General features: G+C 40.0%; 1 protein-coding gene across 4 annotated transcripts in view; it reads left to right on the top strand.

Annotated features, from left to right (window-relative positions):
* ABCB1 (ATP binding cassette subfamily B member 1) overlaps positions 1 to 27,617 on the top strand; it is a 261,471-nt gene that overhangs the window by 225,040 nt on the left and 8,814 nt on the right. For all 4 annotated transcript variants that reach the window (XM_077148311.1, XM_077148221.1, XM_077148394.1 and 1 more), the window contains exons 17-25: positions 428 to 574; positions 2,950 to 3,057; positions 4,938 to 5,015; positions 9,955 to 10,038; positions 15,711 to 15,914; positions 21,104 to 21,204; positions 22,486 to 22,626; positions 24,832 to 24,988; positions 25,456 to 25,653. In XM_077148311.1, the coding sequence (XP_077004426.1) occupies positions 428 to 574; positions 2,950 to 3,057; positions 4,938 to 5,015; positions 9,955 to 10,038; positions 15,711 to 15,914; positions 21,104 to 21,204; positions 22,486 to 22,626; positions 24,832 to 24,988; positions 25,456 to 25,653 (1,218 nt within the window). The remainder of the gene's footprint in view (positions 1 to 427; positions 575 to 2,949; positions 3,058 to 4,937; positions 5,016 to 9,954; positions 10,039 to 15,710; positions 15,915 to 21,103; positions 21,205 to 22,485; positions 22,627 to 24,831; positions 24,989 to 25,455; positions 25,654 to 27,617) is intronic.

Here is a 27,617-nt window from a genome sequence, read left to right on the forward strand (position 1 = left end):
TCCTGTCCCCCAAAGTTCCCCACATACCAAAATCTCAACATGTCAGAATTGGCTTACAACTTTAGAATGAAAATTTACAGGACAAGAATTTTAGACTTCATAATATAAAGACATTTTAACAGGTCTTCACATATCAAAATTTCTCTTTTCTTTATGCCTACTTGAAAATACTTTTGCCATGTTCCAAATGCCAGGTAAGAGTGAAATGTTTGTGGAAATATCTTTTCTTTCTTAAAAAATAAAGGAGTAATGCAATAGAATCCATCAGCACTGTTTATTTGAAGCTGAATAATCAATTTATAAGGACATAGGTGTAGATTATATTTATTAAACAAAAATTGTGCATCTAGAAAAGTGTTTATATCATAAAATCAATTAAGTATCAATTTTTTTTAACTGGGCTGTTGTAATATTTTGTGTGTTCCAGGATGAAAATGTACCTCCAGTTTCCTTTTGGAGGATTCTCAAGCTGAATATAACCGAATGGCCTTATTTTTTGGTTGGTATATTTTGTGCCATTATAAATGGAGGTCTGCAGCCAGCATTTTCAATAATATTTTCAAGGATTATTGGGGTAAGAGTCTATGTCCATTTTTGTTTTATAAATTTAATTGTGAGTCTAGGCTGAAGAATGAACTGTTTGTATTTGTGACTGTATATTAAGTCACAAAAATCATGTAACTTCCATATGAAACTTTGAGGATGTAAGAATAGAAGTCTGGTTTGTGATAGAAAAGCAAATTTTATGGACTTCCCTTTGTTCTGGCAGTAGGTTTCTGTCTTAGGACCCTGAGACCAGCTTCCTGGAATAGTCAATGAGATTGATTAGATGACTTTCCTATACTTGCTAGCACTGGACACTGAGAAAATCGCGTGAAGTGTCATGTCACTCGTGTGCATCAAGAATTTGCCAGGCCCTGCTGGAGAGAGAGCTGTTCTCTAACAGACACACTTATCCAGATGTGAACTGAGCAGGCTTGGCATGTTACCAGCCTACTTGTTAGGATTAAAATAAAAAAGAACAGCTTCCTAAAGATTGAGTTTGACATGCATCAGTTATATCTTTTTTGTTGTTGTTGCTGTTGTTTTTTGTTTGTTTTGGGTGCCTGGTCTGGGAATCGAACCCGGGTCTCCCGCATGGAAGGCGAGCCTTCTACCCCTGAACCACCTGTGCACCCTATCTGGTTTTAATGATAGCATTTTCAACAGTAAAATTTAGACTCTGGGCAGGAATGCTCTCTGTTTAGTAACAACTGTTGATGCATCCAAGTAGGGGACACTGTTACCGTTTCTGCTGTAAACATTGTGGAGAAAGAGATTGAAACATAGACCCAACACTAACTTTTTATTTTACAAAAAGAAAAAAAAATACATAAATATTTGGGTCTACCCATGCCTGGCTAACTTATATCAGGTGATATTCATATATTTAATGTATTCATTCAAAAAACATTTTTTTCAGTGTTTGCTCTGTGCCAGGTACTCATCCCAGGTGCACACACACACACACACACACACACATACACACAAAACCTGAAAGGAGAAAAAGTGCCTGATTTCATGGACTGAATGTTCTAGAACAGGGGTCAGTAAACTTTTTCTAGGTCAGATGGTAGATGTTTAAGACGTTGCAGGCCAGGTGGTCTCTGTTGCAAATTCTCATTTCTGCCCTTATAGTGAGAAGAGCAGCATACACAGTACATAGACACATGAACATGACTGTGTTCCATTAAAACTTCATTCAAACACTTTGTACATGGCCCCTAGTTTACAGATCCCTGTTTTAACATATGTGTTGCAGGCAAAGAGGAAGGCAGTGGCATCATAAGAAAAAAATGGAAGTGGATCAGTTAAGAATAGTTTGGATTCCATGTAATAAAATCTCAGTTTATAGTGACTTAATTATGGATTTTATATAACAATAAGTCTGAAGGTTGGTGATTCAGGGCTGGCACACTAGCTCCTAGATATTGGGTAGACAACCAGCATTTTCCCTCACTGACTTTAAGAATGTGGGTTCTGGGTCAGATTGCCTGGGTTTATATTTGGCTGTGTTACCTCAAACAAGTTAATTAACCTCTCTGTGCTTCAGAGTACCACTGTGTAGAATTTATTAAGTTCTTAACATGAACTTGTTAAAAATAATGCTTGGCCTGGAGTTGAACTCACTGATTGCTCTTATTTTTATTGGAATGATTAATCAAGAAATGAGTATCTAATCTCTTCTAAAGCCCTTTTTCTTTTACCAAAGGCTAACATTGTCTGGGTAGGGCTAGGATTGTGGTTTTGTGACAAGATTGATTTTGGCACACTGTGAAGGGAGGTTTGTGTTTTCTTTCCCTGTGGGGTGGGTAATCCTGTGTTTCTGTGTTCCTCAAGCCTAAGATAGCTCATTCGCACTTTTATCCACCTCTGGAAAAATCTCCATTTATGGTGCTACGTCAGCTGCTACAGTTACCTACTGGCTATTTTGACTGGCCATCTTACAAAGAGGCTTGCACAGGGAGCCTCTTTTCTTTCTGAAAAAGCCTGAGCTGAGTGAATGACCACTTCTCTCTGGTTCTCCGATATCACATCAGCAGGTTTTCTTCAACCACCTTGGTACAGTTTAAGGTATCCAAATCAGAATACAGTGAATTGCCAAAGGAAGAGGAGCACATATTCACATTTGTAGTTTGCACAGAAGGTGTGGAACTCAAGGTACTAGTACTTTAAGAGGAAGTACAAGCAGAAAAAGGTGCCAGTTTATAAATGACAGACCCATTCTTGTCCTCTAAGAAAAAGGGCGAATGTGTGCACATTTAAGGTTGACATTAAGGAATTCAACCCTGACCCCGCTAAAATAGGGGTCTCCTGACCCCTGGATACTATGCTAGAAGGGCAGTGGGACAGGTCCAGAATGGCTGCCTCTGTGCTTGAACTAAAAACTTTTAAAATATTTTCTTACAGGTTTTTACAAGAGTTGAGGATCCTGAAACAAAACGACAAAATAGTAACATGTATTCGCTATTGTTTCTGATCCTTGGAATTATTTCTTTTATTACATTTTTCCTTCAGGTAAAGGTCTGCATTTTCACTTTAGTCATTTGGGGGAATGTGTAACTATTTAACTTGGGGAATTGATAAATATCTGTATAATTGGCTTTTGTTTCTCCTCCATTAACTTGGTATTAGCAGCCAAGTTTCTCTGACGTATAAAATGTCAGATATTTTATCTGTTTCCGTTGGCCCTCTTGTGTACCTCCTCCTCCCCACTCTCACCTTCCCCAACTGGAAATATTCTTGAAATCAATGGAGACAGAGCATTTGATCTATAGTGATTGGGAGTAAAAGATGGGGACTCAGAAATGGGCTTTGGGGAACCCTGAAAATTTGGATATAAGTACCGCCAGCTAATTCAAATTCAAAGAAATCTCTTTCTGTGTTCTAAAAGCAAAAACTCAATTTCTTCTGTAAAGTGGTGTTTTTAGAGATTGCCTCATAGGGTTGTCATAAGGGCTTCATGAGGTAACATGTGTACATGTTAAGCACACTAAGCATCTGGTGCAGAGTAAGCACTTAACCAAGGCTAGCGCTCAATAAAAAGAACAACAGTGATATTTCTGTAATGGGCAAGATATTTCAAATTACATTCCGCTTAATAGCAGAACCCTTAATGTGATGATTTCCAAGAAAACGTAATTATTTTGGTGATTTCAGACATAACCTCCATTAAATCGCTCTCTTCCTTTTCCCTGGATTGGCAGCTGCGTTAGCAGAGGGGTTGTGTGGCATCACAGCGTTGGGTGGCTAGGTCTGGCCTGTGGGCAGCACATGTGCCCTGCCTTCATTCTGTCAACTTTGGGGCCTGTGGCTCCTTCTGACCTTGAGTTACATGCTTCATACCTAGCTCTCCCCTTCACCATGGCCCGAGGACCACTTAGAAGAGCTGGCTGTTTATTCCCTTGCACGTTAGTTTATCTTTCTTCCTCTTCTTTTTGCTAATATCTTTGCTAATATCCACATGCTACTTGGGAGCAGAAAGAAGGTATGGTTGCCCTCCTCCACTGCTCTGTAGAAGCCTTTCTTCTGATATACTCAAGCCACACTCACCCTGCTGTCCCCATGTCATTGCATGTCACGTGTCAGCTGTAAATTGCCACCTCCCAGAGTTCCAGAAGGAAAGGCATGGCTTCCGTCTCCTCCTGCATCCCCAAGCTCATTGGGATGGGAATTCTGCTGTACTTGCTCCCTAGATGTGGCCCGATTCATAATCCCATCTTATGATATTCTTTCCCACTAACTTTCTTCCCTCTTCCCAGACACAGATGATTATATCCTTGGCTGTGCAGAATATCCTTGCTCAGTGAGCCTTCTTCCCCAGCCTAAATTGCTCCTTGACTTTGGCTTTTTTAAACTTGAAAACCAAGAATTTGATATCTTTGTTCTCTGCCTTCTTATGGCCAGGGTGACCATATATGCCTGTTTGCTCAGGAGCATTGCATATTGTACCTCAGATCCCAGCATAATTTTTAAATAGCACCCCATTTCACTCTCAAAAGGGTCCTGATTTGGATGATATATAATATATTTACTCAATTTGCAGTGCCCCCCTTCTTGGGCACAATTCCAGTTTCCTAAGTGATAGCCCCCAGTTCATGGGGATAAATAAGTAGGGATGGGAGTAAGGAAACTCATTTCTAGTGACATCCCATATCAGCCTATCAGTCCAGTAGTGACAAAATTGGGGTATCCTGGCCACACCACCAGTGCTGCTTTCCACCATAGGACACTGGCACAGAAGCATAGCCAGCCCCCTAAACTGGGCCTTCTGATCTGCCTACTGTCCTGCTTTAGCACTGAACCAAGTCGCTTGCCCTTTGTGTAATCAGTGGCGAGTCTCTGACCAATTTCCTCCCAGCTGATTAAAGCATGGAATATGTTCCCCCTCTTCACAGGGCTTCACATTTGGCAAAGCTGGAGAGATCCTCACCAAGCGACTCCGATACCTGGTTTTCAGATCCATGCTGAGACAGGTATGTCTGTTCAGGTGTGTACCTGGGATGTGTCGAACTCTGCAGTGTGCCTCAGGGGCTCAGGCACTGGGAGCAGTCAAGGTTCTTGGACCGGGAGCTCCTGTACTGGTCTTCCCCTCAATCTCATCTCAGATGACCAGCTGGACAGTCTTCCAGATGCAGGCTCAGAGGCCCTGCAGTCTGTTGTGGGTGAGCACCAAGAATGGTGTAGTTGCGACACAACCAGGGCATGGCCAGATGGATTCACCTCCAGCTTTTGGTCTCAGCAGTTATAGGCAGAGTAGGTGGGGCTGATCTTCAAGATCCCCCTTCTTTTTCCTCTCTGTCCTTCTTTCCCTTGGGAAACAGAGGACACTCCCACCATGGATGCCTTCTGAACCCTTCCAAATAGAAACCCAACCCTGTGGCCCATTTTCTCACTACCCAGCATCTTTGCTTAGGCTAGACTGATACACTAGTTCAGTATACAGTGTTACTGGCTGACAATGACTTAATGAAATGTCTTTCACATTTTACACTTGTAAAGAACATAAGAGCAGATGATGGGAATGTTTTCCTATGGGAAAGAAAGGGGAGAGGGGTTCTGGTGATGTACTTCAAAGCAGCCCAGTTCAAAGGGGAAAGTTTCTTTAAAAATCATGAAAATTTAGTAGGTGACTTTATAAATATCAATTTGAAGACCACTAATCATTTGCTACTGAATAAAATGATGCTCCAGAAGGATGCCCCTGGCATGCTGCTGGTACTTGAACCCTGACTGAGAAGCATCAATTTGCTGTGTTGGGATTTCAAGATGACGTTTGTGTTTTCCTGACTGCCTTTGCTTCCTCAATCCTTTCCCATTTCTATCGCCACCATTCAAAAAGAAGGCATATTTATGGGAATTGCTAGCCAGTAAGTGGCTGAGTCAGGACTGAATCTGATGGGTGAAAGAGCACTATTTGATGGGAGACCCTGTCTTAGGACTCTTGGTGAAAGCGTATTTATAGCTGAGCTTACACTCAGGCCCAAGGCTTTCCTTGATCCATGCTTGAGACCTTGGTCCAGGGCCCAGTAGCTCATTACCCCATCAGCCTTGAGACCAATGCCTCCATCCATTATACTTTAGGAGCTAAGCTAATGATTTGTACAATACTTTTTCCATAAATTATTAAGTACAGCAAACATTTATTAAGTGCCTCTGCTTGCGTGGCATGGTACTAGGTACTGTACCTAGTACATTCAAACAGGAACAGTCTTTGTCTTAACAGAAGGTGCAATATGGTAGGGGAGATGGGCCTGCAAACACTTCAGTATATTATAAAGAAAATTGATACATGTTATAATAAAGTAAATCACTTTGTTTTGTTTTTTTCTTAAATATGTTGGGGGTAAATGAGTGTTAGAATCTACTTTAATGTTAATCTCTAGCTCTAATAATATATTAGAACCATAGTTATTTTTGTAACAGACATAACTTCATACTTCAGTTCATAATCTTGTTAGTATTTGTGTGTTTTAAAATACATGTAGTTTTACAAAGAAAACTCTGCTTTATGTGTAATGTTCAAGTTTTAATCAAAATTCTTTTTGTTGATTTGTTTTAAAACAAATTCATTTATTTTGCCCTGAACCTCAGTTTTTTGTTGATGAACACTTGGATTATTTCCATCTTTTGGCAATTGTGAATAATTCTGCTTTGAACGTTGGTGTGCAAATGTCTGTTCATGTCACTGCTTTCAGATCTTCTGGGTCTTTACCGAGTAGTATAATTGATGGGCTGTGGAGCAATTCGATATTTAGTTTTCTGAGGAACTACCAAACTGTCTTCCACAGTGGCTGCATTATTTTATATTACCACCAGCAATGAATAAATGTTCCAATTTCTCCATATCCTCTCCAACATTACTATTATTATAAGTATCCTCTTATAATTGTTTATATTTGTGAAGGTTCTGGTTCTTTGGTGATTATTGATTTCCAGGTTCATTCCATTTTGGTCAGAGAAAGTACTTTATATAATTTCAGTTTTTTTTTAATTTATTGAGACCTGTTTTGTGCCCCAGCATATAATCTATCCTGGAGAATGTTCCATGAGCACTAGATGTATCTTGGTGTTTTGGGATACAACAATCTATAAATGTCTGTTAGGTTTAATTTACTTATCACATTGTTTAGGTTCTCTATTTCCTTATTGATCCTTTGTCTGGTTGTTCTATCTATAGAAAAGAGTGGTATATTGATGTCTCCCACTGTTAGTGTAGAAACATCTATTGCTCCCTTCAGTCTTGCCAATATTTGCCTCATGTCCTCTGGAGCACCTTGATTATGTGCATAAACATTTATGGTTGTTATTTCTTCTTGGTGACTCGTCCATTTTATTAATATGTAGTGTCTTTTCTGGTCTCTTATGACATCTTTGCATCTTAAGTCTTTTTTTTTTTTTTTGGTATTCTGTATGGTGGGGTCACATTTCATTGTTTTTCCATGTGAGTATCCTGTTATTGCAGCACCGTTTGTGAATTTTTTGTTTGTTTGTTCTGCTTGTTTGCTTTGTTGGGGAAGTGCACGGACCGGGAATCGAACCTGGTCTCCCGCATGGCAGGTGAGAATTCTACCACTGAACTACCGTTGTACCCCCCTAAAGCCTACTTTGTCTGATATTAGTATAGCTACCCCTGCTTTCTTTTGGTTGCAGCTGTGTGGAAAATCTTTTTCCATCCTTTCACTTTCAATCTATTTGTATCCTTGTGCCTAAGAAGAGTCTCTTATAAACAGCATATAGATAGATCATACTTTTTATTCTGCCAGTCTGTATCTTTTAATTGGGGAGTTTAATCTATTCATATTCAAAGCTATTACTATAAAGGCAGTACTGGAACCAACCATCTTACCCTTTGGTTTTAATTTGTCGTATCTTTTTTTCCCTCTCTTTCTTCTTATCCTTTAAGTTATCCTTACTAATACTTTTCTGTGACTTTTTCCAGACCTCTTTCTCTTGTTTTTTTTTTTTCCCAGCCAACAAATCTCCCTTTAGTATTTCTTGTAGGGGAGGTCTCTTGTTAACACATTTTCACAGCATTTGTTTGTCTGAAAATTTTAAACTCTCCCTCGCTTTTGAAGGACAGATGTGCTAGATAAAGAATTCTTGGTTGGAAAATTTTCTCTTTCAGAATCTTAAATACGTCATGTTACTGTCTTCTCACATCAAGGGTGCCCATTGAGTAGCCAGTACTTAGTCTTATGTGGCTTCCCTTGTGTATTTGATCTAGAGTATCTTTCATTCCCATAAGAGCTGCTATTTTTCTATTTATTCTTTCAAATTCTTTTTTTATGCTCTTCTAGTATCTTTTTTATATCCTTTATGTCTTTAGCCAATCTCTTGAACTTCTGTTGGAGATTTGTATGTACTTCCTTGATTAGTTGTTCCAAATTCTGTGTCTCCTTTGGCTTTTTAATTTGGTCATTTAGCTTGGCCATATCTTCTTGCATCTTCATGTGCTTTGTGATTTTCTACTGATTTCTTGGTATTTGATCATCTTTAAAAGGTTATTTTGAAAGTTGATTTCCCTTGATTGCCTAAGATTTAATAGTTGCTTGGATTTGAGTTGAAGGTCTCCTTTGGCTCTTGGTTTGTCATTATTTCCCAGTCAGACTATAGGTCAAGGCCTCCCACGGGAGATACAAGTCTGTTTGGACATCTAGATTTGACAGAACTAGTTTCCCAGCATGCGCTTTCCCTGTCTTCCCAGCAGATGGCGATCTTGGGCCACCTCTTCCCCTCAAGCCTGCTTTTCCCAGACTATTGCAGCTTGTGAGCGGGTTTCCAAATCGGGTGAAAACCCAGATACCAGCAGATCTTCATAAAAGCTGCACACAGCCAGCTCCGGGGGTGGGGGGTGGACACTGTGCACCTCAGAGGACAATCCCCTGAGGGTACAATGGATCTGGTGATTCCCAGGCTTTCAAGTGGAAGAAACCTTGGGCTGTGGAGGTGCAAGTTTCACCTTCCCCAGCCCTCAGCCAGCCTGCGTGTACTTTAAGTAGGCCTGCAAGATCCCTGCCCGCTCTGCAGCCAGTGGGCTTCTGGGGCGAGGGAGGAGCTCTTGGTGCATCCATGTGGCTCTCTCCCTTGTCCCCACCTCTCCACTCGTGCCTGCTGTGAGCGCCACGGGCCTCTGTGGAGAAAGGATACAAGCAATGGAACATAGCATCTCTCACCTGCCAGTTGTGGATTAGCTGGGTCTTCTCTGTGTCCCCTCTATACGTCCTTTCAGTTGTAATTTCTCTGCTTTTTCATCCAAGTCCTCCTTATATAATGTAGAAGTCCCTCTCTGGTCGTCCATACCCTGGAACCGCTGTCTTGGTTGTTTTCTGTCTTTTTTCCGGTTATTTCACAGTGTAGACGTTAGCTCTGCATCTCCTGTTCCGCCATAGTGCTGGAGGTGACAGCGCATTTATGTGTTCCAAGTTTTTGCACATTCCTGGAGGATATTTCCAATCACTCCCTCCCCTACGGGTCAAATCAATGTGATCTTGTATGTATTAAATTTTCCTAAATGTGGTATTTGTGGTTATTTCTTCTCTCCTATGTTCTCCTGTAAGCCCTGGTGGTTTTGAGGCTGGGAGAAGTCCAAAATCGAGGCATCAGCAGGGCCATCTTTCTCCCCAAAATTCCAGTGTTGGCTGCCGATCACCCGTGCAGCTCCTTCTCGCCATTGTATTTTGCTGCTGGTGTTCATCCAACACTTAGAAACCACATCTGGAACAAAGTAGACACTTAAATTTTTGACAACTGAATTTATCTACTTATGGGTTTATCAAGTATCCTACTTTATGTTAAATTATATATCCAAATGCTGGGGATATAGTTATAAAACTGACCTGACGCTGTCCTCTTGAAGCTAAGAGTCTCACAAATATGGCATTAAGATTGTAAAAATCATTTTCTCTGCCACAGGACGTGAGCTGGTTTGATGATCCTAAAAACACCACCGGGGCCCTGACCACCAGACTCGCCAATGACGCTGCACAAGTTAAAGGGGTGAGTCCTGCCCTCTGTTGGTGTTTGTCCTGGCCGTCCTGGCTGTCCTGGCCGTCCTGACTGTCCTGACTGTCCTGACCATCCTGGCTGTCCTGGCTGTCCTGACTGTCCTGACTGTCCTGACTGTCCTGGCCGTCCTGACTGTCCTGACTGTCCTGACTGTCCTGACCGTCCTGGCCGTCCTGACTGTCCTGACTGTCCTGACCGTCCTGACTGTCCTGGCCGTCCTGACTGTCCTGACTGTCCTGACCATCCTGGCTGTCCTGGCTGTCCTGACTGTCCTGGCTGTCCTGACCATCCTGGCTGTCCTGGCTGTCCTGACTGTCCTGACTGTCCTGACTGTCCTGGCCGTCGTGACCGTCCTAACTGTCCAGCTTGACCCTCAGCATGAAACTTGTTTCCTCATTACAAGGCTTAGTGCTCAAGAAAATGTTAAATAAACATTTGACTACATAAAATATCATGTGAGATACAGCAAAAATGTTAAATATTTAAACATGATATACTGTAGGATATATAAATAAATTATATACAATATGTTATATTTAGATATTTGCTGTGTTATTCATGTTATTAACAAAGTGTACATAGAAATATAAGTTAGAAAAGGAAGAATTTATCAGCGTACCATTCAGGCTCAGTCTGCTTCAATGCTCAAGTAATCAACAGAGAGTTTTAATTGCTGCTAAAAAAGGATGTGTGTGTTTGCTGTAAGAAAGTTTTGGGGCACTGCAATTGGTAAGAGAAGGAAGAGAATAATCTTAAAAAACAGATCAAAAGAAATGAAAAGCACATTAAAAAATCAAAGCAAGGGCCTAAGGAAGAACTTTATCAAACTATGAAACTTAAATTTTGCTATTGGAATCTCTTTGATACAATTAGAACCTGTTGAACAACTCTTGATTTTGGATGAAGTGATCATTTCTTCTTTTACAACTGCAACTCTTTAAAGCAAAAATCTACAAGATGATGTGAAATTTCTTTCCCTCCTAAAATCTTATCAATCTTAATATTCTAATCTTTCTGTAAGGTAGCACTATAATAATAATATTTGATCTATCTAATGTATGGGGCTAGTGGAAGAATATATTAGGTTATAAATGTGGAGTCACAGAGAATTCTAAATTGCGGTATAAATCTTAGGAATAGTTACCTTGAATACAGATTTCTTTCCTTAAAGCAACCAAATCATCAAAAATCGAGCTTTAGATCAAGTTGTATAGAATCCAGCAGAATGGAATATGCACTGCTTTTGAAATAAATTTGAAGTTCCTAAAACTGATAAGAGTTCCATGCTTAGAGGGTTCTGCATGGTAGATTATCAAAGTGCTGTGGAACTAAAATGGAAGCAGGACATGGAGGTAGGAGGTCGCTGGTTGTCAGCTGTCAAAACCTCAGTGATGTGCAGAGTCCTCATGAAGGGAAGGAACCACCCCTGTAGATGTTCAATCAGAAGCAACAGCCATTGCAAAAGCCCTGAGGTGGGAGCATTTCTCAACAGCAAGGAGGACATGTGGCTGGAGTAAAGTGAGTGAAAGGAAGAGTCATAAGAATTGAGCTCAGTGTCATTTACAATACTGGATGGGAAGCCATTGTAGGATTTTTAAACACAGGATTGATATGATCTGAAATTTTAAAAGGATAATTCTGACTGTTGTATAGAGAATAGCTTGAAGGGGACAAGGGAGGTAAGGAGTTTGTTGCAATAATCCTGGGGAGAGATGATGGTGGCTTAGCTAGGGTGGTAAAACCATGGATTCTGGAGATTTTGAAAATACAGCCAACAAAATTTGCTGATAGATTGGAGGTGGGCTATGAGAGAAAGGGGATTTGAGGATGATTCCCCAATTTTTGACCTGCACAACTAGCAAAACAGCATTGCTCTTTAGTGAAGCCGAGAAGCCTGTTGAAAGAGCAGGTTTGGGGGAGAGTCAGGAGCTCTGCTTTGCACACGGTTAGTTTGAGGTGCCTTCATTAAACAGCCTAGTGGAAATGTGAAGAAGGCAGGTGGATTTGCAAGTCTGGAATTTAGCAGAGAGGTCTGGAAATTTAAGTTTGGAGATTTTCATTGTATGGGTGGTTTTCAAGGTGATGAGACCAGAGGAGGTGGCTCAGGAAGTGTGTGTAGATACAGAGGATAAGGATTGGGTGCTGAGGTCAGAGCTAGGGGTTGAAACAGTAAAGAAGAGCAAGGAGTGGCCAGAGGGGGAGAAGGGAGCTGAAACAAAAAGAAGAAAGTGTTTAAAAGAAGGAAGTAATTTAGGGTGTCAAATATTGCTGGTAGTTTTTTTGTTTGTTTGTTTTTTTGCATGGGCAGACACTGGGAATCAAACCCGGGTCTCCGGCATGGCAGGTGGGAGAACTCTACCTGCTGAGCCACTGTGGCCCACCCTGCTGGTAGGTTTTTATAGGGATGGAACACTTCACAGTGGCGTAGCTAGCTTCACAAGAACCATTTCAGGGGTGCAATGGGAGCAAAAGCCTGAGGGGAGTGGGATTGAGAGAGGGGAGGAGGAGGATTGGACATACCTGGAAATCTTTTATGGACTTTCCTGTAAATGGGGCAGAGAAATGGGGTGGTAGGTAGAGGAAATTGTAAACTATCATGTCTTTATTTTATTTTTCATTTTCTTGGAAGAGTTTTATTTGGGGGGACAGTGATTACTGTAGACGAATTGTGCCCTCAAGTGCTATAATATGATATGCCCTAGCTAATCTTTGCCAACATCACTTCGGTATACCTTTTACAGAGACCTGGTCATATGTGCGCCTGTGCTTTCACAAACACACACATCCCAGCTCCCATTTGGTGTGGAAGGCACAATCCTTGGGGAAACCTAACTTGCTGCAGAAGCCTGAGCTAATGCAGTCTGGGCATTCTGCACTGACAGGCGCTTCTCCCCTTAAACGTCCTCTGGAGTTCTGGCCTGCCTTAGGTCACAGTGCTTTCCTGTATTTATGAAATTGGCGGTCACTCCAATATATCTATCTGAGCTTAGCAGTGCTGTCCCAAACCAGTGCCACCCAAGCCAGGGCTACTTCAAGTTGGCATGTGTGGAGTTCATGATAATGTTTATCGAAGTTGAAATTTTTAATATTTAACTACCCCATCAATGAAACTTGTCCTGAGATGTGTTTGAGAGTAGGGTATTGAAGTAACTTAATCCTGATAAACATACATCAGGAGAAAATACATCTCAATATTATCCCTATGGAATGGTGGGCTTTGTTAGTTTGTTTTCTATTTTTGGTGCTAAGACTTGAGTTCTGAAGAGACAAAGCAAATGAGAGCCAAACAGGGCGGGCCGCGGTGGCTCAGTGGGCAAAGTGCTTGCCTGCTATGCCGGAGGACCTCGGTTCGATTCCCGGCCCCAGCCCATGTAACAAAAAACGGAGAAACAGAATACAATAAAACAAGAAAATGTTTAAAGATGTTTCCCTTTCTTCCTTCCTTCCTTCCTTCTCTCTGTCTTTCCTTTAAAAAAAAAAAAAAAAAAAAAAAAAAATGAGAGCCAAACAGAATTCAAAAGCACCTGTATTAAAAAAAATTTTTTTCTCTGGTTGAAGGTGGTTGAGAGAGAGGTGAGGTTAAATGTACCTAATTTAAAAAGTAAGTTCAGGAAATATACATTTTGTATTTCAATAAGCACAAACATTTTATAGTTCAAGTGGCATTTTGGTGTTTCAAGGACGAAAGAAATAATAGGAGAGGGAGAAATAATGAAAAGTGGGGAGAAAGACAAGTGGGGGAGGAAATGAGATACGCATACATGAAAGTACAGAGGGGTGGGGGATGGCAAGGAGGAGAGAACCTTAGTGGGTTTTCCAATGTCAGCTCATTTTTGTCTTGCCTTGCTCCACACTCAAGCTGTGGTTTGTGGCATGTTACATACTCTTGAAATGAAAATTATCTTACTACTGCTAATCCATGCTAATCTATGCTCTTCCATTCTGTTTTTTTTTTTTTTCCTTCCATTCATTTTTATCCTTGGAGCTCCACAGTCTCCCACTCTGTGTGAGGGCTAGAAGTGGAACATAGAATATTAATCTTTGGAATAAGGGGACAGAAGCCAATACAATGCCCCCTGAAGCACTACATCAAATTAAGCCAAAGGACTTAATCCCCCCCCCCCCCCAAGGCTATACATCTTCTAGTTCATCCTTCATACACTTTAAAGAAGAATTTGTCATCTTTGATCCACTTTATTCCTTATTTCTGTGTCCCTTGACTGCCATCCAAAGCTGAACATTTATATGTCTGGAAGGTCATATACTGGGATAATTCCTTTACCATGAACTTGTGGGAGGGGCTGTTTGAGTGCTTCTGTCAGTTGGTTGCTGTGGAAAATGAGTTCTGAGTAGAACTTGTAGATGCTACAAGGAACCGTCTGTATCATTCCTGTGATGCAGTTTCTCTTCCAGTCCTTTGACCTTCACACTGAAAACGTGTTGTACAGAAGGCTGGCTTTCAAGACCACCCCACTTTTTGGCTTTTGCCAGAACCAGCTAAGCTTCCCTTTAATATAAGCTCAATAACTGCATCAAATAAAAGTAAATGTGTTCTATTATCTATGCTGTCTCTTTTAGCCTTGGTGTAGTAGGGCTACCTGTAGTGGTAGTGTATTTTTCACCCTAAGTTCTCATCTAGTGTTGTATCAAATAGATGTTGAATGATTCTAGAGGGTTGCTGTATGGGGAATTATAAATGATTCCGTCATAGAATTCAGTGCTAAGAGAAAGCTTGTTTGTTTATTAATGTACCCGCGTATTCCTGGAATTGGGAAATTTGTTCAAAGTCACAGAGATGGCTTGTGTCCATCCTAGGCTGTGCATTATCATAGTGATAACCTTTAGCTGAGATCACTATATTAATCATCATAATCTTTATAGTTTTTAGCTGAGATCAGACCAACTTGGGCAGAGAAAACCGGGGATGGAAAAGACTTGGGCCATTTTCAGAGAAAGCAGGTCTGGGCACCAGAGCAGGAATTCAGAATGGCCTGAGAGTATGGGGTGTGTCCAGAGGAAAGGAGAAAAGTATGGAGTGGAAGACTGAATTGGCTTTGTCATTTGGTTTGTGGTTTTAGAGTTGGAAATCAGTGCATGCGACTGAAAGTCATGTGCCAGGCTCCCTCTGGTATTTATACAGAAGGTTCTGATGCATGATTAATATCCTAAATTAAATTCTATAGCTTTCAATTCTATTTATTTTTCCAAATCAAATGTAGGTTAAATTAAATACAATTAACATCTCACATAGACCAAGATATATTTGAATATCCTAAATTATAATTAATTATATGCTGAAAAAAATTTCCTCTACTCCCAGTTTAATATAATTGTCAGACTTTGCTAATTCGCAAAGTGTACTTGAATGATCACACATTGATTAATGAGGATTTTCTTGGTATTAAAAAGTTATAAGAGATAGAAATACATAATTGTACTCTAGATTATTAGTTTTCTTCTTTCAGTATTCTGAAGTTGTAGAAATCATTATGTTCGAAATCTAATAGACTTTTGACAAGTAAATCTTAATTTTTTATTCTATAACTAAGGAGATGTTTAATAGTTTTTCATGAAACTGACATCATATTTCCTAAGAAAATGCAAGCATGGATTTTAGAAATAATATGGAACTGCCAATCTAATTTTTTTTGTTTGTTTTGCAGGCAATAGGTTCCAGGCTTGCTGTAATTACCCAGAATGTCGCAAATCTCGGGACAGGCATTATTATATCCTTAATCTATGGCTGGCAATTAACACTTTTCCTGTTAGCAATTGTACCCATCATTGCCATAGCAGGAGTTATTGAAATGAAAATGCTGTCTGGACATGCACTGAAAGATAAGAAAGAACTAGAAGGTGCTGGAAAGGTGAGCCAAACTAAATGTGACTGCTAACCTAGAGTAAAATACTCTAGTCAGTGTTATTTTATTACTCACTGCTACTTACCATAATCCGAGAATGTGGGAAGGTTTTTACCACCAGGCCTCTAGGCAATCCTCTTTCAGGCTTGTTCAACAAATTAGCAACTGAGGAAAGGGAGCGAAACAAAGCCTTAGTCTATTGTCACAGACTGACAATAATTTTATCCTAGCAGACTTTTCTAGTTTCAGACCATTGTCTTCACACTGTCCGCCACCTCCTCCCTTACCTCCTTACCTCCTTACCTCCCTTCTTTTCCCTAGCTCATACCTGGGGTATCCTCTCTCTTTCTCACCTGTTCTTTCAAGCAAATTGAAATCTATTCTTTTATTGAGGAAAATAGACCCATTTTATTCCATATGATGGAAGAGATTAAGATAGGAAAACATCCTAAGGGTCATTATTCTATTTGGTTTAAATTATTACCATATTTTTCCTTTGTTTCTTATTGCCTCTTCTCATGCTTGTTTGTCCCTTCCCCGCTCCACGCCCCCTTGTTTGACAAATGCTTATATGGCATTTACCCTGTTTCTTAGCAAATGTTTTACCCCTCAGAGCCTGTTTGAGGCAGGCTCTTTATTATCCCCATTTTCCAGGTGAGGTTGAGGCACAGACAGATTAAGTCCTTTTACACCCCCAGTGCCATACAGCTGATAAGTGGCAGAGTCAAGATTCATCAGACATTTGGCCTTCAAAATCATGCCTCTGTTAAGAGGCAAAGAGGCCTGCTGCTGGCTGAGTATAATCTGATATCACATGATTTGTATTATTGCAGAAAGGAGAGGTCAGAGCAGGGCTGACTTCCAAAACTGGCCCTTACATCTAGGATAGGACATCTTTTGATGGACAATCTAAGGTTCATATGAGTTAGGGCAGGGACCCCAGCAGATCAGAGTGATTCTGGCTCTCTGTTAGGCCCTGGGCTCTGAGGTTCTTTATCGTGGGACTGGGTTACCTCACTGGCATAAATAATGGAAAGAATCCTGAAGATTGAGCATCACCACTAATCCTTGTCGACCAGTTGCCTCCCATGGGGGACACACCTCCCGTGAGCCTCCCTTCACATGCTCAGAGGTCCCGCCCTGGAAGGTCCCAGGGCTCTCTCTGCTTGTGGTCTGGCTTGGGGACCTCTGGCCCTTGCCAGGAGAACATTCTGCAACTAGTACTTCCTTTACTCTACTAGACTGTTTTTTTTCCTTTGGTGCTGATACTTCATCTGAAGAGAAGATGGAAAATTCTAGGACAAAATATTTTAAAAGGAAAAGCATTACTATTGACTAGTTTCATTATTTAATTAAGTTTTTTTGAAATGTCCCAGAAAGGAGTCTGAGACTGTTTTTAGGAAGAAGATGATCCTAAGGTGAGTTATTGCAGGCTACAGGTTCGCCCCTCTGAGGTGGTACCCACCAGACCTGAGATTCTTGGAGTTCTATCAGAGGGGGTGAGAGAAGGGGTGTGGATGCAAATGGATATATATGAATAAGGCAGGTTTTCTGAGTAAAGGTCAGGGGTATAATAAATGCTCTCATTGAGTGGTGGCTCTTGTGAGTGGCAAAAACAGTGGTGGATGCACTACAAGACCATGTAATATTGAAAGTCAACCCTTATCTGATCATCAGCTTCAGGTTATCACTTATTGAATATATTATATTATATCCCAGGTATCCTACTAAGAGTTTTACATGCATTAACTCATTTAGTGCTCTCAAGAACCTGTTGAATTTTTCCCTGTTAGACACATAAGAAAACCTAAGATTCAGAGAGGACAGGAAACTTACCCAAAGTCACACAACCACAAGTCTCCTAACTCATCTGTCTCCCTGCTTTGACTCTTTCCTCTCTTGTCCACCCACACTCTGCCTTGGTCACACTGAAGCCATGCTGATCTCTTAGAAACACAGATCATGTTACTCCCTGCTTAAAACCCTCCAATGATTTCTGATCGCACTGTAGGACCCAGCCCCTAACAACCTCTGTGACCTTGTCCTGTACCATTTCTTGCCTGTGTCCACCCTGCTGTGGCCTCACTGGCCTTCTTTCATTCCTAGAACACTCCAAGCTGGTTCCCTCTGATCTTCCCATGGCTGGCTCCCTTATATCATTTGGACCTCAGGTTATTACTTCTTCAGAGAGGAATTTTCCTACTTGTATTAATTCATGACACCTCTCAGCATTAATCTCCATGCTTATTGATTATTGATTAACAGCCTAGGATTCCAGAGGAGGACAGCTGAGTCCAGTGCCCACTCTTAGCCTCCTCACCCTGCCCTTGACCATGCTCTGTAGGTTTCTGTCATTATTCGGAAGTTTTAAGCATTTCTATCAAATAGAAGCATTTTCCTTTCAGAGATTAAAGCCATAATCTAATTCCAATTTATTTGGAGGGTAGGAAGAGAGATTGCAGGAATAATTTTTTCTAGAGATAAACACATTTTCCTTTCTTCAAAATTATTCAATGCATAACAATTTCTGAGGGAAGCTCAATGTTATTTACTCCTCCAATTAGATGTTCTTGCACCTTACAGTGGGTACCGAGTCTCTGTTTAAAATTCTTGGAGTTATTGTGAGGAAGCAGGGTGCTAATTATGCCTTTTCCTAATTGCTTTAGTGCATGGCAAGATTGACTCTGATTATAAGGTGATTATATTGTTTTTTTCATCAGGGCAGGTCTATAACTCATAAAGTCTAGTCACTTTTATTGGGCTGTATACACACTAAAAAGTGACTACCTTTATAAACCAGTCATGGACAAGACACTCCTGCCTTCGAAAATGATGCCAGAAAGTATTTCTTAAAACCATTATACTGAAATTTATAATAAAAGCAGTCTTTCAGACTTTGTTTTAGTTTGTTGCATTTTCTTGCTAATCCAGAAAATTTGCATTTGTTTGAACACATAATAATTTCCAACATGTATCTGAACAAGGATAGTCTCTGGAATATTTGACTGGAGGTGAATTATGTCCTCTTTTTGTTTTCTGTATTTTTTGGATTTTCTTAAATGAGTATATAATATTCTTATGTATAAAAAAAATCTGAAAATATTTTAACATAAATTGAATCTGGACATTTTCCTATCTTTGTAATTAGCTATGGTAAATATAGTTAAATCTTTTTGGCCTCTTTGGGAGAGAGAATAATTTTTAACTTAATTAAAAATTTTATCTTTAAATATGTTTATTGTTTTTAAGAATATGATAACTTTTTTCTTCTAATAACTTTTTGCATTAGTCTTCAAAACTCACTTAAGTTCTTACCAAACCTCAAATTTTCTATTCTCTTTGAAGTTAGGTAATTTTTACAGTATAGGATAAAGTGAGGTATAAATGAGATTTCATGTTTTTGATTCTGAAGCTGTAAATCACTCTCACTTGACTGAATACGTCTTTATTAGAATCATTTCTGACCAGTGTCAAGGCCAGAGAGAGAAAGAGCAGCTTATATTATAAGAGTAATTTCTCTCGGTAACTTAAAATTCTAGAAATTGTTTCTTTTAGGGGACCGTAGAGACCTTCTAGTCCAACCCCCTCTTTTTAGAGATGAGGAAAACGACTCAGAGAGCAGTGGTTCAAGTTCCTGTGGCTGCTAGGTGGCTGATGTAGGCTGGAATCTCATTCGTGCACTGATGTTCTTAGCACAGCCTGCATCTTCGCTCTTGGAAAACAGGACAGCCTCTGCTATTGTTAGCCCTGACTTAACTTTAGTGAGCAGCCTTGGTGTGCCTTTCCCCTCTCTGCATACGAGCCAAGTATCCCCATGGTCTCCACAAATGAGAATGATGAGGACCTGTATTATACAGGTCAGGCTAAATTCAAGATACAGGAATTAGTTAAATAAATAAATGAAACCTGTTCTGGCTTTTTCCTATGGAACAAGGACATTCTTTGTGACAAGGACCTTTAGCCCTTTAACTTTTGTTTATTAAACTCTCTATAGCCCTCCCTATCGTTACTTTTTCTTCCCTAAACTTCTCAACCAAGTCCTGAGCGCTATGCTGTGTATTGCTTCCTGTCCACTTTCGCTTACTGTCATTGGCTTGTTATCAAAACTGCTTCTCTAAAATAGAGGGCATCAGGAAGTCACCTTGTCTCAGGTCTTCCTTTGTTCAACAGATAGACTATCATTCTTGAAGAAATCATTCCCCCCCGCCCCCCCGCCAATAACTGTTTTCTCGTAGAGGGTGGCTCACCATTGTCCTTCATCCACACTCCAGAAGATGGCAGAAGATGGGTACATCCCAATCACAGAGGCTTGGTGGAAGTGACAGTCAATTAGACATGATTAAATGAAAGAAACTTTCTGAAGAACAAATTGATAATATCATGTTCCTTAAAAGATAGTTTATTTTCTTTGACCCAGTAATTTCTGTTTTAAAAACCCCTAAGAAAATAATTCAGTAATGGACCAAAGCTTATATACAGGGATGTTTGTCACAGAATTATTTTTAATAAGAAAAGAATTAAAAACTTCGCTCAACAATAAAGGCTGCTTAATCGGCTGGCATATTAAGTTGCCCATTAAGCATCTCATTATTAATGCATACTCAATGACATGAAAATACTCTTGATATTTGTTAAAGTAAAAAAAAAAGATATAAAGCTAAAAATACAATTTGATTCCAATTTTGTTAAATATGTATATGCAAGAAAAAAACAATACATAGCTAATGTCAAATGTACTAACATGTAACTTTTTATTATCTTCATTCTTTAATGTTTTACAGATATTTTTTAGTCATCATGAATGACAATTATATCAGAGAAATAGAAATATTACATTTAAAAATATATATGTAAAATAATTGTAAACTTAAAATATGGCTATTGTAGAAGGAAGAGCACTACAGTAGATGTACTGTACTAAGTTCCCAGGTTAATTTTGCCTCTGTAAAGCTCGTGGCTTTAGGCAAGATCCTTCGCCTGTTTAAGCTTTATCTTCTCTTTCAGTAAAGAGGAGACTGAATTAGCTGATGGTCTTCCTTCAGGTCTGAAACTTGATTTGATAAATTTAGTGTCCTTTACTGTACAGAAGAAGCTCATAAGTAATTAATAACCAGTAGTATAATAAAGTAAATTTTAGAAATCTATTTGTCCCTCTTGGCAATCATACTTCTTAGTGACTGGGTAATCTGTTACAGATTGCTACTGAAGCAATAGAAAACTTCCGGACTGTTGTTTCTTTGACTCGGGAGGAAAAGTTTGAATATATGTATGGCCAGAGTTTGCAGGTACCATACAGGTAATGATCACTGGAAAGGGAGGTGGGAAGTGGGGGCAGGTTTTCAATCAGCCATTTGTTTTCAGGAGAATTATTTTGGCTAGAAGGGAGAGAGTAGGTGGCTAGAAGGTGGAGGGAGTAGAGGGAACCAATTAGGAAGCCCTTGAATTTATCCTGGAGAGAAGTGATGAGAAGTGGAACTCATCTGTAAGAGCAGGTCACTGATGGGAGAGGGAGGGAGAGAATGACCCTACGTAATGGGATAGAGAATAGCACGTTGCTTTAGTTGACAATGAATTCTTCATGGAACATGAAATTTCAGGTGTCTGTTGGATACTGAAGTATGGTATGCTTCCTGGGTATGTCTTTCCTTCCTCTTTTCTCCTTCTCTGATGGAAACCTTTTGTCCTTCCTTTGTTGTACTCATCCCAGTGAGCCTCTAATAAGTGATGGAAGCATGGACAAACCCAACCTCTTTGAGTCTTGGTCTATTCTATAGTAAAAGGAGAGGACTAGACCTTATTGATACATTTTCAAACTTTTAAAAAATAATAGAGCCCATTTCTCTAAAGAAATTTCATTTGAAGTTCTAGTGTATGACACAGATAGAAACACAGTTGATATGATTGGAGCAGGAATAGGAAGCCAAGAGTGTGGGCTACTCACCAACCTGCTCTTACCCATACTGGGTACCATCTGGCTCAGAAATTCCAAGAATTTCTTTGAAAAACCTTTTCTAACTCCAACAGAGAGTTAAGTGCTGACTCTTTTCTTCCCATGAGATCTTAATCATAAAGGATCTCCATTGCATAAATCTTTATCCAATAGACTCCCAGGTCCCAAGTGCAAGAACATGCCTTCTGTTTGTGTTTGCAGTGCCCAGTGTGGTCCCTTCAGCTTGTGGATGTTTGGTAAATGTGTGTTGATGAATGTTTACTGTAGAGTACAGACTTGTTCTATGTCCAAAAGTGAGAACAAAGGGGAGGGAACTTTCATGTATTAATCCCCCCCAACAGACTCTTTATGTTTATTGGCTCATTTTATCTTTACACCAACCCTTTGAGGTGTGGTTAATGCTACATTAAAGATAAAAACACTGAGGCTTAAAGACGAGGCAAGTTCCTAAAACTGCACTACTGATAAGTGATAAAATGAAGTTCCAAACTTAGTTCTTTGAAAACTGAACCGCTTTTTTGTCTACCACATTTCTGTGCCCCACTGCTATTCTGCCAAAGGTTACATTTTAAGGACTGAAGAATGAAAAGTCAAGTAAGTAAAAAAAAGAAAATGTCTTCTTTTCAGAAACTCCCTGAGGAAGGCACAGATTTTTGGCATCACATTTTCCATCACCCAGGCAATGATGTATTTTTCTTATGCTGCCTGTTTCCGGCTTGGTGCCTTTTTGGTGGCAAGGGAGTTAATGGACTTTCAAGATGTTCTTTTGTAAGTATCAGCTTAATATTTATAATTAGAACTCTATAGAGAAATAAAGTTGAAATGAATGTGCTTGATGTCTGTCTATAAACCCCTAGTGTGAAACCTCATGAATAGATTTTGCCTCTGAGTCTCAGTATGTTACCGTTAAGCAACCCTGTTCCTATTGGGGATCAGTAATTCCCCTTCTTTGCAGTGCTGACTCACGTATCTGACCTTTCAGAATCTGTCACTGGGTGGGGTTACTTGGAGGCTTCCAGAAGGTCTTGGCATTTGGGATGAAACCTAACCCAGAGCTAGGACTACAACTGGCTCCTTTTAAAGGACTCTCTGAGTGCGGCAGCTAAGTACAGAGTTTGGAGTACTAAATGCTACAAACCCTGGGAAATGCCTGGATAAATTTGCTTTCCTTCATAAGACAAGAGCAGTTGGAAGTTAAGAACTAGAAAAATTCATGAATGATAAAAGGAAAAGCTAGATTGCTGCTAATGCAGAAAATCGTATCTTGGTCAGGGGGATAACATTCCTGGATTTACATTTCTAAAGTACCCAGATACTCAGTGTGGTGGTAAATTTTTTCAGAGCTCTGGATGTGGTGATGAGTAAGATTCTGCTCTTGATTAGCATGATGTAATTAGTAGCAATAGAGAACAAACCACAGTTTTCCATTTAAGCCAGAATTATAGAAGCCTAGGAGTGTAATGTGTTAGTATATATGTCCATTCTACTTAGACATCGACTTGTGCAGGCATCACAGTTTGTCAAGCTGACAAAATTTTTATTTAATGTCTATGTCTGACAAATGATATGCAGGAGCTATTTATGGTTATGCCTAACCTTTGAAAAGATCAAAACCAGGTATCATTGGCATTGAGTGTTTGATTAATTTTTGAGATATTTCTTTTCTCCAAGGTAATTATTGGAATTGATGAAACTTGCTGACACTTGAGCATTTAGGTTTGGGAAATAATCTCCCAAATAAAGGACAAAGGAGCCCTGTTTGAAGAAAAATCCGTTTGAAAAAGAGCCCATGTTGAAAAGATTACAAGACAGATAATAGCCACTGATGTGATTTATTTAGAGCTATTTTTTTCAAAACCTGGAGGCATTATATGCAACCTTAACACAGGCATAGAGTCCTGAGGAAAGAAAATGATGGATTCACAGCATTCTGAGAGTGCTTCTAAGAATTATGTGTGTTCAGGAAAGGGCTGCTGGAATGGTGAGAGTGAGAGGAATTATCAAAGAGGCAAAGGACCTTTTTAACAGTATTCAGGTACTTGAAGGACTGAGCAAAAGGAAGTCAAATTTTCTTCCACATGAAAAATAACTTTTTAAAAATGGAAGTGCTCAATCAGAAAACTTGCACCCTCCGAAAACAGAGTGGATGCCAGGTTAGGAGAAACGTCAAGGCACAAACATTGAAAGAAAGTTAGACTTGATAACCTGTAAAGTCCTTTCTAACTTTTTAAGTGATTCCCATGCAACATTAAAAATGTTGGTGCATCTTGAGAGCAGCATGATAACTGGACCTGTAAGGAACTCTCACTTCACTACATAGCTCACTTTTTTTTCTAAAAATCTGATGCAATTCCAGCATCACTGACTGTATCTATTATTTATTGCCATAATAATTTTGAATAACAAACACCCGCTAAACCTCAGTGATATAAATGATAAACATTTATTTATGCCCACCAGTCTATAGGTCAGCTGGACAGTTCTGATGATGTGGGTTGAGCATAGCTGCTCTCAGCTGGGTTCACCGCTGAGTTGGCTGGGACCGAATTAGCCTTCCTCTCTCTGTCTCTTACCCTCCAGAAGGCTAATCTGGGCTTGTTCTCATGTTCTAAAAGAGGGAGAGAGAGAAAGCAAATTTCTGAGGCATGGGCATGGACTGGCAACAGTCACTCTCACCACATCCTGCTGTCCAAAACAAGTCACAAGGCCAGCCCAAGTACAAAGGGTAGGGAAATAAACTCTACTCCTTAAATGAAAGAGTTGCAAAGTCACATTGCGAGGTGGAATGAAAAAAACGTGAAAAAACAAAAGGCTCATTTTATGATCAATCTATTACACTGATATAATTTAGAAGGGAAAGGGGTTTCTTTTGTTTTGTTTCAACTCTTGTAAGTATTTGAAGCAATACTGTCTGGTTGTACAGTGTCTTCTTTCTTATACGTCACATGCATGTTTTGCCTTTTTTTGTTCCAGGGTATTTTCAGCTATTGTCTTTGGTGCCATGGCAGTTGGGCAAGTCAGTTCATTTGCCCCCGACTATGCCAAAGCCAAAGTGTCAGCAGCCCACATCATTATGATCATTGAAAAGGTCCCTCTCATCGACAGCTATAGCACAGATGGCCTGAAGCCGGTGAGCTTGATTTTTCAATTATATGATCTGTTCCTAACTCCTGAAGAAATTTATTATAAGAGGAACTTTAATGAAATCTGTGCTTTTGAAATTTGCCAATAAAAAAAATAACTTTCTAAATCATGGATTCATTTTACTAAATGCCAATAATGTCTATAACACCCAGTACTTTTGTTTAACAAAGTTATAGGGAGACAGGAATACTGCCCACTTTATAAGCAAGTCCTGTTGGTCAGATTTTATTGTTTGCTGTTACTTGATTCTTGGGGAAACAGATTTAATGATCACATTTGCACAAGAGCAATACATGCCGTAAAAGCATGAACTCTTTGAGGTTTTATTTATTCAATTCTAACAAATTAAAATGAAGCCCAGATGGCATGAGACATGTTCACTGCCAGCTGACACCTGGTGATATTGCAGCAGTCACATTCAGTGTTGCTGTTCTGATCTTGTTCCGATTGTAGGATAAGATGGAAGGGAATGTGACATTTAATGAAGTCATGTTCAACTATCCCACCCGGCCAGACATCTCAGTGCTTCGGGGGCTGAGCCTGGCGGTGAGGAAGGGACAGACGCTGGCGCTGGTGGGCAGCAGTGGCTGCGGGAAGAGCACCGTGGTCCAGCTCCTCGAGCGCTTCTACGACCCCGTGGGTGGAACAGTGGTGAGTGCTTCCACGATCAACGCATTTCAAGGTTTTACCTCCCCTGAACCACTCTAGGTATTTAACCCCCAACTATAAGGCATGATTTTTTTTTTCAAACTTTTAAACAACAGCCCTGCTGAGAGAAAGACTGACATCCCAGATGGCGGTCACCAAGTGGCCATCTGTCCCACCAGCTTCTCCAGCCTCTCTCTAAACCTGCCCCTCTGTTCTCTTTTCGGAGCAGCCTCCTTACTACCCACCTCACCTGCCTTGGTTAGGTTTCAGCTTACATGAGAGGAGCCAACAAAAAATATGAAGCAGCGAGAAAGATAGCAAAGGTGCTAGGAGATGCAGCTGAGATGGAAGCCAAGGTAGGTGGTGGAAGTATTCTAGGAAGGAAACAGCAGCAGCAGTGACAAATGCTGTGGAGAATAGGACAACACGAGGGCTGAAAAGATGGGATAGGATTTGGCAGTGAAAGGCTATTTCTGACATTTGAAAGTATGCGGATGGTGGTAGAAAACGTTTAGCAAGTTGAGGTATGGATTGGAGAGGAAATAAAGATTTAAGTGAGCACAAACTCTCCAGAAGATTGAAGGTGAAAGAAAGTAAGAATAATAGCTTGGGTGGGGAGGCAAAGTCCAGGGAGAATTTTCAGGAGGAGCTTGAGCATTTTTATGACTAAGGATGTGGCAAGACCACTGATGGAGAGGACATATTGAGACATTTTCTGAGGAAAAGAAGTGAGATGAACAAATTTGGGAGGTGGATAAAGAATTTGGAGGAGTTCTTTTTTGTCTTCTGAATTAAAAGGGTGAGTGAAGGGTTCATTCATTCAAGATTCAACAAACCTTTATCTAGTGCCTGTCAGGGACAGTTTTAGGTAATTGGGATGACAGAGGAGCCTTGAAAGGAGAAGTGAAATTTTTTAATTACTATAAAGAATCAGACTATGAAGAAACAGAATTTAGAACAAGAAGTGTTCGTTATGTAGGCAGTTAGTTACTGATTATACTCAGGCTTGTTATTCAAAATATTTAATAACTGGTATTGCACAGGCACCGATGAATCAGAAGAGACACCTGCTCAGTACAGCCTGTCTGATGCAAAGCAGCTCCATATGGGTCCTGGCTGCAATAGAGATTGAAGCAGAAATGGAATTTTCAACCTGTAGTTCAGAATTCTTTTTTAATTTTCCCCACAGAAATCACTACTTCTCAAATATTATTATATTCAAAGACAGTTATGTCATTACTCAATTATTTAACAATGACAAACCTAGTACTTTATTCTTACTACCTTTTTTGTACGTTTTTGTGAATTCTGACTTTAAACTTCCATTTTGGAGTTAAAGTTTGAACAAGAGATTCAAAATGAAGACCTTGCCAACAAATGAAGTGATTAGAGGACATATTGGTTCTCAGACAGTGATTATGGTTCTCAACAGACATTCATTAAGCAGTGTGTTGAATATTGAACTGAAACGAGGTGGGGTGTCTGCCCTCAGAGACATTAACAGAGGAAATGGAGTATACACATTATATTACATGCACCACTGTGCACTGTCAAACGAGTTATATAGCACAGAGGGACTATGGGATTTCAGGGACTTTTGTCAAAGGAAGAGGTAGGTCTGGAGCTGGTTCTTGGGGGCTAAGAATTATTTGCATAAGGGTGCACAGTCAAGAAGGCATTGCATGCAGGAGAATGAGTTGAAGAGGGGTTGATAAGTTATTAGTACACAGTCTGGTTTATAGGCCAGTTTGGCTGAAATAGATCATGTAATTAGAATAGTGGCTCTCAAACTTTTCCCATCATTAACCCATTTAGGAAGGGTAAGACAATCTCATCCCCCTCCTACTGCACCCAGAGTCACTTTCCAGCACGGTGGGGGAGGGTGGGGACCATGGCAAGAACACAGTATTGCAGGTGAAAAGAACAATGGTAAATAGTACAATAATTTACACAAGAAAATAAAGGTG

The sequence above is a fragment of the Tamandua tetradactyla genome, chromosome 1 (genome assembly GCF_023851605.1).
Source record: "Tamandua tetradactyla isolate mTamTet1 chromosome 1, mTamTet1.pri, whole genome shotgun sequence".
Taxonomy (NCBI): domain Eukaryota; kingdom Metazoa; phylum Chordata; class Mammalia; order Pilosa; family Myrmecophagidae; genus Tamandua; species Tamandua tetradactyla.